The sequence below is a fragment of the Talpa europaea genome (assembly GCF_964194135.1).
Source record: "Talpa europaea genome assembly, chromosome: 15".
In the NCBI taxonomy this organism is placed as follows: domain Eukaryota; kingdom Metazoa; phylum Chordata; class Mammalia; order Eulipotyphla; family Talpidae; genus Talpa; species Talpa europaea.
In genome coordinates, this window is record NC_140083.1 from 56065075 (window position 1) to 56082952 (window position 17878).

Below are 17878 nucleotides of genomic sequence, written 5' to 3' on the forward strand. Positions count from 1 at the left end.
GAAAAAATAAAGTCAAAACAATTCAATCTTTGGGTTCCTCATGGAATTAGGGTTCTTTTTTGTGGGTTATGTGTATTATAACTTGGTATTTTCCTTTATTTTTAGGGTTTATAGAAACAGGAGCTATCATAGGTCCATTGATTGGACTTCTGTTAGCGTCATTCTGTGCAAATGTTTATGTTGACACTGGATCTGTGAGTACAGGTAATCCAACAGAATCTAATATTCCAATGTCTAGAGTTCACAGGTATCTTTGGGCAAGTTTGCACAGTTAATCATTGCCTTACCTGACCCTCACTTAGATAGAGCATATCCACTTTCCAGGTGAGCAAACTGAAGTGGAGGAGTTTAAATAATTTTTCAAGTATTTCAAATCAGTGAACAGGAGAGCAAGCGAAAATGCTTATCTCCTGACTCAAAATCCAGTGCTCTTTCTACTACATGACATCATATATTTCTTGTTTTCAAAAGATTTGAGCACATAGATTTGCATTTCTTTTAACCAAGCAACCAACCACTTCTGAGTAGTTAGAGCTATTTAGTAAGAACCTATTTCCAAATGCCTGTGATGACAAGGCAGATAGTCTAACCACTTTATTGCTACAATCTTGTGATACTAAGTATTGTCACATTTTATGAATTTCTAAATTTTATACATGTTTTCTATTTGGATAGGACCTGAGAATTATAGCTTTAATAATTTTCTAGTTCCTAAGGACAGAATGACTTTGGCTAATTAAAAATGTGTGCATTTCTTTACAGATGAACTGACCATAACTCCCACTGATAGTCGCTGGGTTGGTGCATGGTGGTTTGGCTTTCTGATCTGCGCAGGAGTGAATGTGCTCACTTCTATTCCATTTTTCTTTTTGCCCAAAACGCTGCCGAAGGAAGGGCTACAGAATAATGCAGAGATCATTAAAAATGACAAAGAGGAGAAACAAAGAGAGGTCAAGAAGGAAAAGGATGGACTTACTAAAGGCAAATATAAACATTTTAAATTCTACACAACTTACTTTTTGTTTTATATTGATGTGTCTGTATTGTAGCCTGACTCTATGTTAAAATGTATTAAGACAATTTGTCAATAAGAGTCAGTATTCAATAATATCTAACTAGTCTGATTTTTTTCTGGGCTACTACTTGGAAATATCTAATTTACAAGTTGCATTATCTCAGATTGCCATTTACATAAATGTTTAAGTCAATCCGGGCATTTAATAAATTTATTATTTTTTATTTTTTTCCAATAAAAAAACCTGCTTTATGCAGGATATAGGCTGAATTAAAAAAAAAAAAAGAAATTCAGACTAAGAATGAAAGGAGGGAAAAAAAAAAGTACACTAATTGAAATAAGTATCTAGTTCTGCAACCAAAAATGTAAGTTTAGCTGTGAGTTTCCTGGGAGTTAAAGCGGAAGAGAGAAATATAATTGTCATATAATTCCCTATATTTGATAGAGAGACTAATGGCCACTCTTACAGAGAAACTGTTGCCTAAGTAGCAAATTGGAAAAAGAGACAGTTTTCATAAGATGCATGATACAGGAGTATTCAACCACAGGTGATTTTCTAGCAAACACAGGAGCTTATTTCATATAACAGTTTCCTTTGTAAGTCCTCAATGAAAGTTCAAAGCATAATTTATAGAAGGGATTTCTATGGCAAATAAGCTAAGGTAATCTAGGTATTTAATATTTAAGAAAACTGATTCCCAAACTTAATCATACATTGGAATCACCTAGGAAATTTTAAAAATTACTGATGCCTGGAAATTCTGTGGTATTGCCAGGTCTCATTTAGTTAGTATGACTGAAGGTAGGAATGGCTTAGTTTATCTGAAAATGGGGATAATAGTAATAATAATAATTATTATTATAGAGTGGTAAAAGGGTAAAAGTAGTTATACACACATTATTATTATTACTGCTAGTATTAGTGTTATTGCTATGTTACTATCACCCGTGAATTATACCAATTTGCACAGAATTTTTGTCAACAATTGAAAATTCACCTAAACCACAATTTAAGATAATACTTTTTGGATCATTAAGGGTCAGTAAAAGATCTTGTAAATCTCCATCATCATGATTATAATAAATAACTCTTCTCTAAGGACTTTATAGACTGATAGATTTCAAAATAGAATATTGTTTGTATACCACAAGATCAATTTTCAATACTAGGAAACAGGTTAGCTGAGTGTAATACCTACAGAAAAGACACTGGAACTACAGGGACTCACCTATTACCACAGGGATATCGACAAACATGGATGATTTACAAACCTCCAGTGAACTCTAAATACAACTCTCTGTCCCCTGCCATATTCTCTATTCATACATGCGAATTCTACAAATATAACTCACCTCTTTGCATTAGGCTATGCTTCCTCCTCTTCCAGTTTACTTGTTACTTGGTCCAGAATGGATTTTGGAAAGTTAGTTAAGCAAACCAGGGTAATACACTGTCACAAATCTTAGTTCTCTTATAGAGAACATGAAAATAAGAAAAAAAGAAAGTAAAAATGAGAATTTAACCTCAAGTGGAGGCAGCATTACCCAGAACACCTGTAGAGATGAGCTAAGAATTTGACTCAGAACTTTGTTCAGAGAGTCAGGGAAAAGTTTTGGTTACATAGTTGACAAATAAATCAGGATTTCAAGGAGTGAGGCTGGACCTGGGTGTTTTCAAAGATCACCAGGTCATTTTAATATACATCCTATTGGCAGCCACCCAAACTGTTGTTCTAAAAAAGAAAAAAAATTACCTGATACTAAAGAAAATTTATATTCCATGAGTTCCTATATACATCTTCATTTTAAATGTCCAGAGTAATAATATCAACATTTGAACATAGTTTTGTCAAATAGATTTCTTTCCAGAGTTTAGAGAACAGAACAGCATTTTTTCTTTCAGGTGATCCCTAGAGAAGACAGATGATATTCATAGAAGGGAAAGAGAAAGATAAAAAGGAAATGATGTGAACCCAGACTATATTTTGGTCATGTTATACTTTTTCTTTAATACACACTGGTAACATAGTGAAGATAAAACCACTGTGCCCAGCTCCCTGCCCTATCAGCTGTAAGTTGCGTCACTGACTGGCAGAAGCTACCAAAGCAAAGCTCTAACATGAGCTTTCGAGAAATAAAGAGAATTAACATAGTATATGATGAAACAGAGACACATAATATGGATCTGAGGTTGATGTTTCAGAAAGTTAACAAGGTGCAGAGGTAGTTTGACAAGTATTCTTCCATTTCAGATTTTTTCCCATTCATGAAAAGCCTGTTATGCAACCCAATTTACATGCTTTTCATACTGATAAGTGTCCTCCAGTTCAATGCATTTGTTAATATGATCTCCTTCATGCCTAAATATCTGGAACAGCAGTATGGGAAATCTGCTTCGGATGCTATCTTCCTAATTGGTATGTTTGTTTTTGTTTATGTTAGTAGTCCCCTTTCCTTCTGTGAAATGCTGAACAGTGTGATGGGTTTAAGAAACACCTGAACTGAAATATGTTAGCATACTTCTGTGTCTGGTACATTTTTCCTTCTTTCTCCAGGAAAATAAAGAAATGGTCAGAAAGGGAAGAAGCCAAGGAACTCTGGCTTTCTTCCTTCTTCTCTCTCTCCAGCCAGAATGCAAATATGAAATATTTGTAGGAGGCACAAACTAGATATGATTTGCAGATGTGCAACCCATTAATTTAAAAAGGAGGACAGAGTTCACTCATTAGGAGTCTCTGTGTTATTCCCAGATTTTACCTTTTTGTCTCTAATTTATAAACCCACATTCTTCCTAATTTGGTTCTTTGGTCCCCTGGGGGTGTGAAGTGTCTCTGCAGCCCCATAGTTCTGTGAACACACTACCCCCTGTCTGGGGATTTTTTTTTTCTTTTAAGATTTATTTTTATTTATTTATGCATATAAGAACTGGGGTGTAGTCAGAGGTGTGGGGGATGAGATGATTCACCAGAGACAGAGTGGAAAGCAGATCAGGTGGATCTACTGAAATATATGCTGAGGGGAGCAGTGGGCGAGACAGGAAAGGTCTGCTGCACCATGTGGGTTAGCTCCCTGGACGGGGATTGAACTCATGCAGCAGTGGCTAGCTAGAGCTAGATAGCACTGAGACTTTCACCCCTCTGCCATCAGGAAGGCCCCCTTTTTCCCCCTTTGCCTTATTATTTTGAAAGTAAATTCCCAGACTACCTGCATCCATATCAGCTAGAGTGTTTGCTAAATTTTCAGGTATCTGGGCCCCAACTCAAAAAGACTAAATCAGACTCTCTATGGGACTCTGGAAGGGATTTTTTAACAAGTTCCTTCATGAATGTGCTTCAGTGAGCAGACCCTGGCATTGTAAGAACACATCATAGGGCTGTCTTTCCCTTTTCCTTTTTTTTTTTTTTTTTTTTTTTTTTTTTGATATTTGGGGGAAGGATAGCGGGAGGGAGAATGCTGGTCACTAGCACCAAGACATGAAATGTAAATACACTTGACTATCACAGGTTCAGCAAAGTAACCCTTCTAAAGTACTTGTGCACCAAGTCAAATTCTTAACAAAGAAGTAGGACTAAACAACTGCAAAATCATGTAAATCCTCTATATACACACATATGTAATATATATGTATAATCCCACCCCAAAGAATGGGGTAAGTGCTTTGACTTGTCACACCTACTGGGATCTTAGGAATCACACTTTGTAAATAATATTTTACTTGCATTTATAGGTATTTATAACTTACCTCCAATATGCATTGGATATATAGTTGGTGGCTTAATTATGAAGAAGTTCAAGATTACTGTCAAACAAGCTGCTCACATAGGATGCTGGTTTTCTTTAATTGAGTATCTTCTGTATTTTTTAAGTTTTCTCATGGTTTGTGAAAATTCTTCAGTTGCTGGCATAACCACGTCTTATGAAGGGTATGTTGTTTTAATTTCTTTCTGCAATTAAAAATCTGTTTTCTTCAATGGTTATCCATGATCAGTTCATTTGCTAGTAGGAGTTAGTGGCAGTAATTTATGGTCTTTCTCCATCATTTCTCCATCTGTCAGTCATAACCCAATCCATCCAAACTCTAGGCTTATGAAAATGGTTGAGGATATATATCACAGTGCTAGTGAGTTTATGATTGTGCATATATATATATGTATGTATGTATGTATGAATAGGTGATATGAGTTTTTAAATTCATTTGGACAGTTAAAATGAAATGAAGGGCATCTTAAATTGTTGCCCTTAAAATTATCAAGAGTATTTGACTGAAATAATTTTAGATATAAAACCACAAAATAATTTTGCATACATTTATCTGATTTAAGTCTTGCAAACTCCATTAAGATTAGGTCTTCAACCATCCCTTTTGTTATTGAAACAAAAAAAATCAAATATTTGGGAATAAATCTAACAAAAGAGGTAAAGGACCTATACAAAGAAAACTATAAAACACTGTTAAAAGAAATAGAAGAAGACACAAAGAAATGGAGAGACATCCCCTGCTCATGGATTGGAAGAATAAACATTATTAAAATGGCCATCCTTCCAAAAGCAATATACAGATTCAATGCTATTCCAATCAAAATTTCAATGTCATTCTTCAAAGAAATAGAACAATTATTGATGAAATTCATATGGAATCACAAAAAACCCCGAATAGCCAAAGCTCTCCTGAAAAAAAAAGAAGGGAATGGAGGCATCACACTCCCAGACTTCAAACTATACTACAAAGCCATAATCATCAAAACCGCATGGTATTGGAACAAGAACAGACATACAGACCAATGGAATCGAATAGAAAATCCAGAAATAAACCCACAGGTTTATGGTCAACTAATCTTTGACAAAGGAGCAAAGACTATGCATTGGAGCAAAGAAAGTTTGTTCAATAAATGGTGCTGGGAAAACTGGGTCGCTACATGCAAAAGAATGAAGCTTGACCACCACCTCACACCATACACAAAAATCAACTCAAAATGGATTAAAGAACTAGACATAAGACCTGAAACCATAAAATATATAGAAGGAAATATAGGCGAAACACTACGTGATTTGCACATCAAAGACATCTTTACAGACACATCACCCAAAGCAGTGATAGTGAAGGCAAAGATAAACAGCTGGGACTACATCAAATTAAAGAGCTTCTGCACAGCAAAAGAGACAATAACAAAAACAAAGAGAAACCCCACCAACTGGGAGAACATTTTTGCACCCAACACTAATGATAAAGGACTGATCACAAAAATCTGCAAAGAGCTGATGAGACTCAACAACAACAAAGAAAATAATCCAGTCAAAAAATGGGCAGAAGAGCTTAAAAGAAACTTCTCTGAAGAGGAAATACAAATGGCCAACAGGCATATGAAAAAATGTTCAACATCACTTGTCATCAGGGAAATGCAAATCAAAACTACCATGAGATACCATCTTACACCAGTGAGAATGGCACATATTAAAAAAGCTAGCAACAACAAATGTTGGCGAGGGTGTGGAGAAAAAGGAACTCTTCTGCACTGTTGGTGGGAGTGCAAACTGGTCCAACCACTGTGGAAAGCTGTATGGAGATTTCTGGACCTACTAAACATAGAGCTTCCATATGATCCAGCAATTCCACTCCTAGGTATTTACCCAAAGGACACAGAAACATCAATTCCAAAGAACACCTGCACCCCTATGTTTATAGCAGCACTGTTTACAATAGCTAAGCTTTGGAAACAACCCAAATGCCCAAAAATAGATGACTGGATCAAGAAGATGTGGTACATATATACCATGGAATATTACTCAGCATTCAAAAAAGATAAACACATGCAATTTGCAGCAACATGGATGGCGCTGGAAGGGATCATGCTCAGCGAAATAAGCCAAAAAGAAAAAGAAAAATACCGGATGGTCTCACTCATAGCAGGAATCTAGAAAACTTAAATAAGGGACCAGGAAAATGAATAACTATAAGAAAGTGAAAATCAAAATCAACAAAAAACTATGAACCAGAGACACTTTTAGGGGGGCGGGGGTGGGAGGGGAGGGATTGGGGTCAGAATGGGGGGGCTGCAATTGTATGGGGAATATAACAATAAAATTTATAAAAAAAATAAATAAATTAAAAAAAAAAGATTAGGTCTTCATTTTTGAGTTCTGATAATATCTGGGAAAGTACTTTGTATACAGTTAGGCACTGATTTAATGCTTGTTTATTGGTTATTTGCTTCTCTGAGATAAATCATTGAAAAAGTAGCTACAGAAGCAGATTTTTTTTTTTATGCCAGAGCTGCTGTGTCCAAGCCACAGTGATGGTGGGAAGATTTCTTAAAGTTAAAGTTAGCAATATAACTAAAAGTTAGCAATATAAATGTTAGCAATATAAACAAAAACTTAAAATTAGCAATATAAATGTTGGCATTTTCCTCCCTACCATTCCTTTCTTACGTCTTATTGTTTAAAACAAAGACACGTGTATGTCTTAGGGTAAACCATATGAAATAGTCATTTTGGGAGTTCAGAATCTTGTCTGTTGCTATTTTTGATAAGGGAGGGAATATCACTGGACTGAGATGAAAAGAAGAAAAGGGAAATGCTCTAATATTCTTTCATATTCATGACATTACTTTAAATTATTTCAGAATGCAACAAGATTTACCTGTAGGAAATACTATCCTTGATGACTGCAATATGGACTGCAACTGTCCCACTAAAATATGGGATCCTGTGTGTGGAGACAATGGGTTGTCGTATATGTCAGCCTGTCTTGCTGGTTGTGTGACATCGGTTGGAACAGGAATAAACATGGTAACACATCCTATTGCCTTTTCTGCAGAACTTTTGTTTGACGCATCTCAATGGCATGTTCCAACGATGAACTGGGCCCACATTTGATAAAAGTAAAATTCAATCATTCCTTAAAACCTGATTTTTTTTGTGTGTGGCAAAAATAAGTTGCCTTAAATATGATCATTTTAATTTACCTTTAATTTTCTGGATGTTATTTAAACTTTCACAGTGTCTCAGCACTGATCTTTAATTTCTTAAGTTTTTACCCAGAAAAATTTGTTTGAAAAATACTTGGACACATTTTGATTACAGAGATCAACTTGGCAGTTTTGATCTGTATTATCCAACTAATTGTTTTACTGGTTTTGTTCTTTTTTTCTGTACATACACACGTGTGATCTGTGTTCTTTGCATTCTCACTACTTTGTAAGGTGATGGAATTAGGCATGTTTTCTTGCCTGAAAAATGTAACACTACTTATGATGCTGGTGGGTGATCAGAGCAAAATATAAATTTTGGTTCTGTTTAAAACCTGAAAACAACAATTCTAGAAGAGTTGCCTTTACTCTGTTTTTGAAATAAACTATACAAAGCTTTGGCTATTTGTAAGCATCTGAATATTTTAACTGAGAATTCTGAAATAAATTTTGTTTGCCATACTTAGTGCTGTGACAAAAGCAGAATGTACTTTTTTTTTTAAAAAAAACTATACCTTTAGGATAGCTGACCTATTGAAAATTTAATCCATATATTTAGAAAGAAATTCCATTTTTATAAATCTACTCTTCTATGTTTTGTTTCATGTCATAACCCCAAGAGACATGATAATGGATATGAGAATAAAAGGGAAAAATCTCCATCTTGATCCAATTCAGTATGTAGAAAATATTTGAGATTTTGTTAAAGATTTTCTTTTTTATAGGATAACATACTGTCTCCTGGCAGGTGTTCCAAAATTGTAGCTGTATCCAAACATCAAGTAATTCATCTGCAGTCCTTGGGCTGTGTAACAAAGGACACGGCTGTTCCATGATGCTTCAGTACTTTTTAATCTTGTCGGCGATCAGCAGTTTCATTTATTCTCTATCTGCCATACCGGGATACATGGTTCTCCTGAGGTACAAGAACTACTTTCTTTACTTAGATCCCTGTCTAATCATTTATGAAGACAACTTTTATTAAGAAAGTCACTTGGAGCCATGGCATCTAAGAAGTCAGGGTTGAAAAATATCACGTATTAAAGTTTCCCATTAAGCTTTGTTAAATTTTACAAAAACTTAAAGTTAGCAATATAAATGTTGGCATTTTCCTCCCTACCATCCCTTTCTTACTACGTCTTATTGTTTAAGACAAAGACACGTGTATGTCTTAGGGTAAACCATATGAAATAGTCATTTTGGGAGGTCAGAAGTGGGTTGCCTGGTACTCATTTCCTATGGTTCAGCCTTTGGACAACAGAGTCCAAAGGTGTCAGAAGCCTGTTCACCAAGTTATCTACCGGGCATTAGGCAAGTCACTTGATATATCTGAGCTCCATTTTTCTTTAATACAGGATAGGCATAATAAGAAGTTCTCTGCTCCCTACCAAGGCTGTTATGAGATGTGGAGGATGAAGGGCTTTCTAAGCCTAGGAATGTGCAGAGCCAGATTCCAACTTAGGCATACTGAACATGTGTTCTTCCAAATATAGGCTACTTCATGACTAGTAAAGAATCTTACACACAATTCACAATTTTTCTCTTTTCTTGGAAATCAGAAGCACTATCAATTAATCTTAATTCTTAGTTGACAGCAAATTATCATCAAAAGCTGGGGTAACATCCCCCTGGCTTGATTTTCTTTTTTAAATTTTTTCATTCCATTCCCCACTTATTCTCACCATGTGCACCCATATTAATATGACAGTATATGTCCTTAAACATGTATTTTCCTTTGTAAAGTATCAAGATTGTGTGTGTGCTTATATCCACACAGATAGTGCTGTGTAGGTCTTGTGTTGTTTCACAAGGCACATGCACATATAAATTCACTAAGTACTTCCAGAACTCACACCAGCACTGTGTGGGAGTTCCCACTCCTTACAGCTCCCATAACACTTGGAGCCATATAACTCTGAATGTGACTCTCCTAGTGGGTGTGAAGTGGAGGCTCATTGATGTTTTACTACATTAGTTCTGGATACAGTGAGTTTCAGCATCTCTGAAAACTTTTTTTCTAGTCATGTGGGTTTCTATTACAAGGTGCTTGTTCATTTTCCTTTGTATTTTCTTTATTTTCCTCGGTGGTTTTGATGATTACTCTTTAGATCATAGATACTAATGTACTATTGCTTATATTATACAATTATCTTTTCCTAGTATCTCACAGTACCTTTGATGAAATTCTAAATTTTGTTTTATTGAAATCTAAGCTTTCTTGTCTTAGTGCTTGTGTTTTGAGGAGACATAATTTAAAAAATGTTTCTATAAAACAAATGACAAAAACAAACTTTTAGACTATGAAAACAAAATAGTGGTTAAAAGAAGGTGGAGGGGAGGATAGATAATTCATTTAAAGGGGAGTAATTGTCTGATGGTGGAGGGACACTAGACTCCTGGTGTTGATTATAAATATGTACAGATGTTGATTCACAAGGCTGGACACTTGAAATCTATATAATGTTATAAATCAATGTTAGATTAAAATTTACAAAAGATGTTGTACCATATTACCAATTTATAAAAATGATCCCCTAAATTTTATCCTACCAGCTTTACAGCTTTACCTTTTACATTACACTTCTTTAAACCAAGTAAGTCTATCTTTATGTGTGGAGCAAGGGAGGGAGCTAGTATTCTTTTTTTCCATATAAAAAACTCATTTTCCCATCATCATATTCTAAATAAAGGGTTCTTTCTCCACTGATTTGTGGTACCCCCTTTATCATATCTCAAGTTTTAACAAATTCTCACTCTATTCTGTTCCAAAGTTTTGTTTGTTCTCATACCAGTGCAATATTGAATTTATCGCATTGATATAACATATGTTACATATCATATATGGTATCTTTTTCACTCACACACCACTGCCTCCTTTACCCTTCCTTTAATCCCTTTTCCAAATTGACTTGCCTGTTCATACATGGATCTTTATACTTACATATGAATTTTGAAAAAGTCTGTGTGGATTCCATAGATTGGAGAAAATCTAATCCAGATCAAATATTTGTGAACATGGAATATCTTTTCATTTAAAAAAATTTTTCTTTTTTGAATACTATACACACATATAAGGTGCAACTGACAATAATGAATACACATATCCACATATATGTGTATCTATATCCATGCATGAATATAAGGATATGCATATTTTTGTGATGCAGATCACACATTTTTGTAATGCAAAATGGCATTATTTTCTCTCATTTTCTAGTTGGCTAGAGAAATGCTGGTTTACAGAAATGCTGTGGTTATTTTTAAGTTTAATTTTTAATCCAGCAACCTTTCCTATTTGTTCTAAAAACTTGTTTTTTTAATATTTACTATGTAGAAATATATTAAATATGGAAAGCTTTTTCTCTTCACTTTTAAGTCTTATATATCTGAGACTTAAAATTTTCTTATATCATCAACTTGGATATCAAAACTGTGTTTAACTGTGGTGATGATAGTGAGCATTCTTGTTCTTTTCTAATTTTTTTGTATTTTTATTTTTTAATTATCATTTTTTAAATTTTATATATTTTTTTACATAATTTTTCATTTTTGTACAATGTATGTATATTTTGGTTATAATCCCCATGGAAACCATATGAAAAATTTTCATTAAGTATGATACTAGCTGTAGATTTTTATTATATAATTTTATCTATAATTTCTGAATTTAAAATGATAAAATAGGTGTTCAAATTTATCAATTTTTTTTGCATCTATGAAAACAATTATATATAGTTTTTCCACTCATTACTTTCAGTGTAGTGAAATAAAATAATAGATATTTTTTGGCTGAATTGTGTTTGCATATTTGAGCAAAATTACACTTAGTGATAATCAGATTGTAACTAGGATACACAATTTAAGGAACTATATAGTACTTAAATCTCTATTTTTATTTTGTGAATTTACTTGTATTTTAGGTGTATCAAGCCTGAAGAGAAGTCTCTTGGTGTGGGATTACATGCATTTTCCACAAGAGTATTTGGTAAAAACAGTTATTTTTCCCAACATTCCATTAGAATATTATTAAATACTTAGTAAATGAAATCACTGTCCCAGAGCAACAGTTTAGCAAATATCCGCTCTGCTAGTGATTGAATTTGTTATTAGCATGAGAATGAGTACAAGAGGTGGAGAAATACTGTTTACTTGAAATGGACTGATCTGTTCATAATTCTATTTTTCATCAGTTAGAAGAGTTAAAAAGCAAATGAATGAGAAATTCAGTAATTAAACTATTAAATGTTGCAGGAAATCTATAACGAATATAAAAAAATATAAGCAAAACAATATATTTCAGTTCTTACCTTTTTGATGGACTCTTCTTTCTTCCTTTTAATTGTAGCTGGAATTCCTGCACCTATATATTTTGGAGCTTTAGTTGACTCCACATGTTTACATTGGGGAACCTTGAAATGTGGAGAATTGGGGGCATGCAGGATATATGATTCTACCAATTTCAGGTAAAGATAATAATCTTTTAAAAAGAATTGCTTTCTAAGTATTCATTATGCATAAAATGGCATCATTTATCTAATGTTTTCTGTTAAGTTTATAGACTACTTTTAGAATTTTGTTTCCAAAATAGATACTATAACTGTATCTCCATTCCTTAGTTATAAATTGGAATTTTACTACCTTACTATTTTCAAAATACTCAATAAATATAAGCATGGATAACTTGCTTAGCCTATCTTTTCAAATTTTTTAAAAAGATTTATTTATGGGCCTCCCTGGTGGCGCAGCGGTTGAGCACTGGGTTGTGAAGCTGCCCGCAGCCTCTGTAGCACCGGTTTGATCATTGGCCACCAGGTGAGGGTCCCACATGGTGCGCAGACCTCTCCTACCATGCCCGCTGCTCCCCTCAGCAGTGTACTTCGGTCCTTCTGCCTGCTCTGCTCCCCGTTCTGGCTCTGGTGAATTCTCTCACCCTCCTGTGCTTCTGACTGTACCCAGTGCTTATATAAATAAATAAATAAATCTTAAAAAATATATATTAAAAAAAAAGACTTATTTATGCATACAAGAACTGGTGTACAGGTCAGAGATGCGGGGGTGAGAGGATTCACCAGAGTCAGAGTAGGGAACAGAACAGGCAGACTGACTGAAATATACCGCTGAGGGGAGCAGCAGGTGAGTCAGGAGAGGTCTACTGGGCCATATGGGTTGCTCCCTGGCAGGCAGGGGATCGAACTTGTGCTGCAGGGGCTGTGGATTGCTTCATAGTGTGGTGTTTAACCCCTTGAGCCAAAAGGGAGGCCCTCAAAATTTTTTTTGTGAAATTGGTTGCAATCAATTCACTATTGCAGATTATGGCTATGCATAAGCTGCCCATTTATTCTATCCTACATCATTTCAGCATCTTACTAGCCTGAATCCTTACCTCCTTTCACCAAGGACCTCAGAACTCCAAAATGGTATCTGTTTCCCTCATTAAATTCTGTTGACCCAGTGTTGTTTTTTAAAATCTTAATTTTTGTTAATATACATGTGATTTTGAGCAAAATTCATATAATATTAACTTGAACAAAAAAATTCCCTTTTTTCTTTTCATGTACTTTTTCATTTGGGGAACTAAATTTGTTTAAACTTTCAATTTCTCCTCATGAAGCAGTAAGAAAACACCGTCATTTATTAAAAAAATAATCTAGCATTGTTTAAAACATTTGAAGGTTTTATCTTGATCAGCATAAGTCAAGAACTATGACAGGAGAAGACAGCATGAGATTGATGTAAACATCAGTACTCCACCTGGGTAGTGTAAGGCAATCCCAGGGACACACTGTGCATGCAGTGGGTTTGCATCACAGCTAAAGGACCCAAGGATCACGAGTGTATTGATCACGAGGATCATTCATCTCCCCCTGCTGCCTGGAATCTTGTAGACAGCACCCTTAGTTAAATGATATTTGTGGCAAAATAATTATATTTTGTACCATACTCTGTCTCTCAGACGAATTAGGGTAGTTGATAAAGTATACTCATGAGGAAATTTATAGACTCTAAAACAGTATAGAAACAAGAGCCAGATACTGCCGGTAGACAAATCTCCTTGTGTTCCTTGCATTTATGTATATTTTGTGAGCACAAGCTTTTGTTCTGGACTATATTTTCAAGGCTGTTTGAATAGTACATGGCCCTGAAAGATATATACTGTTTACTTCTGGAGCAGAATGTACTGTGCAGGATGGACAATGCTTCACACAGGGTGTGCAGGATGGACAATGCTCCACATAGGGGCAAAGGTAAACCAATGACAATAAAAATGAGAAAATAAACAATACAAAATAAACTGAAAAATCAATTGGTGTTGGGTAAACTACACACACACATACACACACACAAACTCATGATGAATTAAAGACTTGGATGTAAGACAGGAAGCCATAAAATACATATAAGAAAGCATATGTAAAACAATCCACATTGGCTTCAGTGCTGTCTTTGGGGACTTGACTCCAATAAGAAGGAAAACAAAAGCAAAATAATCAAAAAGGGCTACATCAAACTATAAAAACCTTTTGTGCAGTGAAATAAACTATTGTTAAAATGAAAAGACATCCTACTGAATGGACAAAAATATTTTCACATCACACATCCAATAAGGGGCTAATAGCCATGATCTAAAAGAAACTCATATGGCTCAACAAAAAAACCCAAAAAGAATATTATTTAAAAAGAGTTACATAGACCTTTCTTCAAAAGACATACAGATGCTCATAGGAACATGAAAAAATTTTCAGTAAGACTTGTTATCAGGGAAATGCAAATCAAAACCATAATGAGACATTACCTCACACTTGTGAGAATGGCCTGTACCAAAAAAGTAAAAAAACAAAAAAACAAAAAAACCCAAGCGTTGGTGAGCATGTGGAGAAAAAGGAACCCTTTTACACTGTTGGTGGGAATGTAGACTCATGCAGTCTCTAAGAAAACAGTACGGAGGTTTCTCAAAATACTAAAAATTGATCTACCACATGATCCAGCAATTCCACTCCCAGATATCTATTGGAAGAATGTAAAAACAAATTCAAATTCCTTCAAATTCCTTAAATTTGAAGAAATATATGCATTCTTATGTTCACTGGAGTACCAAGTTATGGAACCAACCTAAGTGTCAAAGGAAAGATGAGTGAATTAAGAAGATGTGGTATATACACAATAGAATACTACTCAGCTATAGAAAGATTCTGGCCATTTGTGATAACAGGATGAAAGTGGAGGGGATGATGCTAAGTGAAATAAGTCAGAAAGAGAAACATAAAAGCTGGATGATTTCACTCGTATGTGGAACAGAGAGAAGTGAAAGAAAGAAATGACAAAACTAAACCAAAAGAAGCTCTAGAAATCTGAGTGCAAAATTAAGGCTACAAGAAGGGATGGAAACAAAGCAGAGAGGAGACTCAATGGTCCATAGTGGAGGGTGACTGGTGATTTGATGTTGGGTGTGGTGTGGTGACATATACACATACACAATGTTGTAAACCAATATTACCTCAATTAAAAAAAAAATCCAATGTGTGGATACCATGTAACCTGTGTTTTCTGTCTAAATGCAATGAAATTAGAAATATCTGATTAAATTTAAAAGTATCTACTTTTATCATGAAATTTGTTGAACCCAGGATTCAGAAAAAGGAAAAGGAAGTAACTTTAAATAAAGTAGAACAACCTGATGATTCATTATGTAACATATTGATGCATTTTTTTCTGTCTAAATAGGAGCAAGAGACAAAATATGTTTTCAGAATTTCAAAGAGACACATCTAGATTCAAAGATTATATGAACACATTCCTTGACATCCAGTTTTCCTGAAATTGAGCAAAAACACAAAGGAATGAGTGTAAAGGCTTTAAACCTAAGAATTAGCATTTCTGGGAGTTCAGCCTCCAAAGGGAAAATAAAATACTTCTAAGGAGCCAAGAGACCAGATGCCCATTCAGTGCTTTAATACAAGTGATGTGGTAGAACACCCTTGGATTGGATGGAGTAATGCTTCTCAATATTTCATGTCCATCCATAACTTCAGATTTGACTTTATTTGGAAATAAGTTCTTTATTAATGGAATTTATTAAATTTAGACAATGTCATACTAAATTAGAGTGTCCCCTAAAGAAGCCATGTGATGACAGAGGCAGAGATTGCAGGATACATCTATATCCAAGGATTTAGGATTACAGGAATACCCAGTAGATGGAAAGAGAGAGGCAAGGAAGGATTCTTTCTTGGGGCCTCCAGAAGAGGCAGGACCTTGACAAGACCTTAACTTTAGACTTCTAGCCTTCAGAACTGTGAGAAAATAAATGTTTTACTTTGTTACAGCTTCCTAAGAAATGTACAAACCTCACTGTGAAAAGACATTATAAAACAAAACAGAAATGCCCAAGAAATGGACTGAGCTACTTGCTCTTTCCCGCTGTGATTATTCCTATTATTATGAAAAATCACCCTAATGAGAAGTAGGTTTGGCCTAAGGACCTGGGGGATTGTGAAAAGCAAATGCAATATTTACACATGTGGAGATAAAAGTACTGAGAAAGAGAGCAAGAGAAGCAAGCCACCACCCATAAAACACCAAAAAGAGCTTGTAAGCTAAAATTTAAAAACATATGAACAAACTTGATGGTTAAAAAGCTAAGTTCATCACTTTCAGTTGAAATATGACCTATTCCACATTAAATTTTATGTAAGTCTCCACACTCTATCAATACAAAAGAAAAATTCTTATGTTTTATTAACCATATGCCAAAAAAATGACTTGATGATATTTACATATTCATAATTGAAACTCTGAAGAAACTCAGAAGAGAGGAATTTCCTACACATGATCAAGGTGATCTAGAAATAAATATTATAATTATTATTATTTTTTAATTTAAATTTTATTTTTATATTCCCCATACAATTACAACCCCCTTATTTTTACCCCAAGCCCTCCTTTCCCCGCCCCCCACCCCCCATAGAGTGTCTCTTGTTCATAGTTATTTGTTGATTTTGATATTTTCTTTCTTATAGTTATTCTTTTTTCCTGGTTCCTTATTTAAGTTTTCTAGATTCCTGCTATGAGTGAGACCATCCAGTATTTTTCTTTTTCTTTTTGGCTTATTTCGCTGAGCATGATCCCTTCCAGCGCCATCCATGTTGCTGCAAATTGCATGTGTTTATCTTTCTTGAATGCTGAGTAATATTCCATGGTGTATATGTACCACATCTTCTTGATCCAGTCATCTATTTTGGGGCATTTGGGTTGTTTCCATAGCTTAGCTATTGTAAATAAGTGCTGCTATAAACATAGGGGTGCAGGTGCTCTTTGGAACTGATGTTTCTGTGTCCCTTGGGTAAATACGTAGGAGTGGAACTGCTGGATCATATGGAAGCTTGATGTTTAGTAGGTCCAGAAATCTTCACACAGCTCTCCATAATGGTTGGACCAGTTTGCACTCCCACCAACAGTGCAGGAGAGTTCCTTTTTCTCCACACCCTCGCCAACATTTGTTGTTGCTAGTTTTTTTAATATGTGCCATTCTCACTGGTGTAAGATGGTATCTCATTGTAGTTTTAATTTGCATTTCCCTGATTACAAGTGATGTTGAACATATTTTCATATGCCTGTTGGCCATTTACATTTCCTCTTCAGAGAAAATATTATAATTAATGGTGATTCTTTGGAAGCATTCTGACTGAATCCTGCAATCACTGTCAGTATTAAGGTAAGTTGGTATAAAAATGTTAAATGAAAACAGTAGTAAGAGATTAGAGAAAAGAAAGTAAATTTGGAATTTCTGAATATTCTCAAAAAACATTTTAATAAACATTAGAATCAGTAAGTAAATTCAGCAAATTTGCTAATACACGATTGACAGATAAAACCCTGAGCTGCTGTCATCCTTTTG

General features: G+C 34.7%; 1 protein-coding gene across 2 annotated transcripts in view; it reads left to right on the forward strand.

Annotated features, from left to right (window-relative positions):
• Positions 1-17878, forward strand: part of SLCO1A2 (solute carrier organic anion transporter family member 1A2) — a gene marked incomplete at both ends in the record, with an annotated part of 34385 nt that overhangs the window by 16193 nt on the left and 314 nt on the right. For both annotated transcript variants that reach the window (XM_084255717.1, XM_084255718.1), the window contains 8 exons: positions 106-204; positions 763-981; positions 3268-3432; positions 4743-4938; positions 7639-7804; positions 8732-8904; positions 11904-11968; positions 12329-12446. In XM_084255717.1, the coding sequence (XP_084111843.1) occupies positions 106-204; positions 763-981; positions 3268-3432; positions 4743-4938; positions 7639-7804; positions 8732-8904; positions 11904-11968; positions 12329-12446 (1201 nt within the window). The remainder of the gene's footprint in view (positions 1-105; positions 205-762; positions 982-3267; positions 3433-4742; positions 4939-7638; positions 7805-8731; positions 8905-11903; positions 11969-12328; positions 12447-17878) is intronic.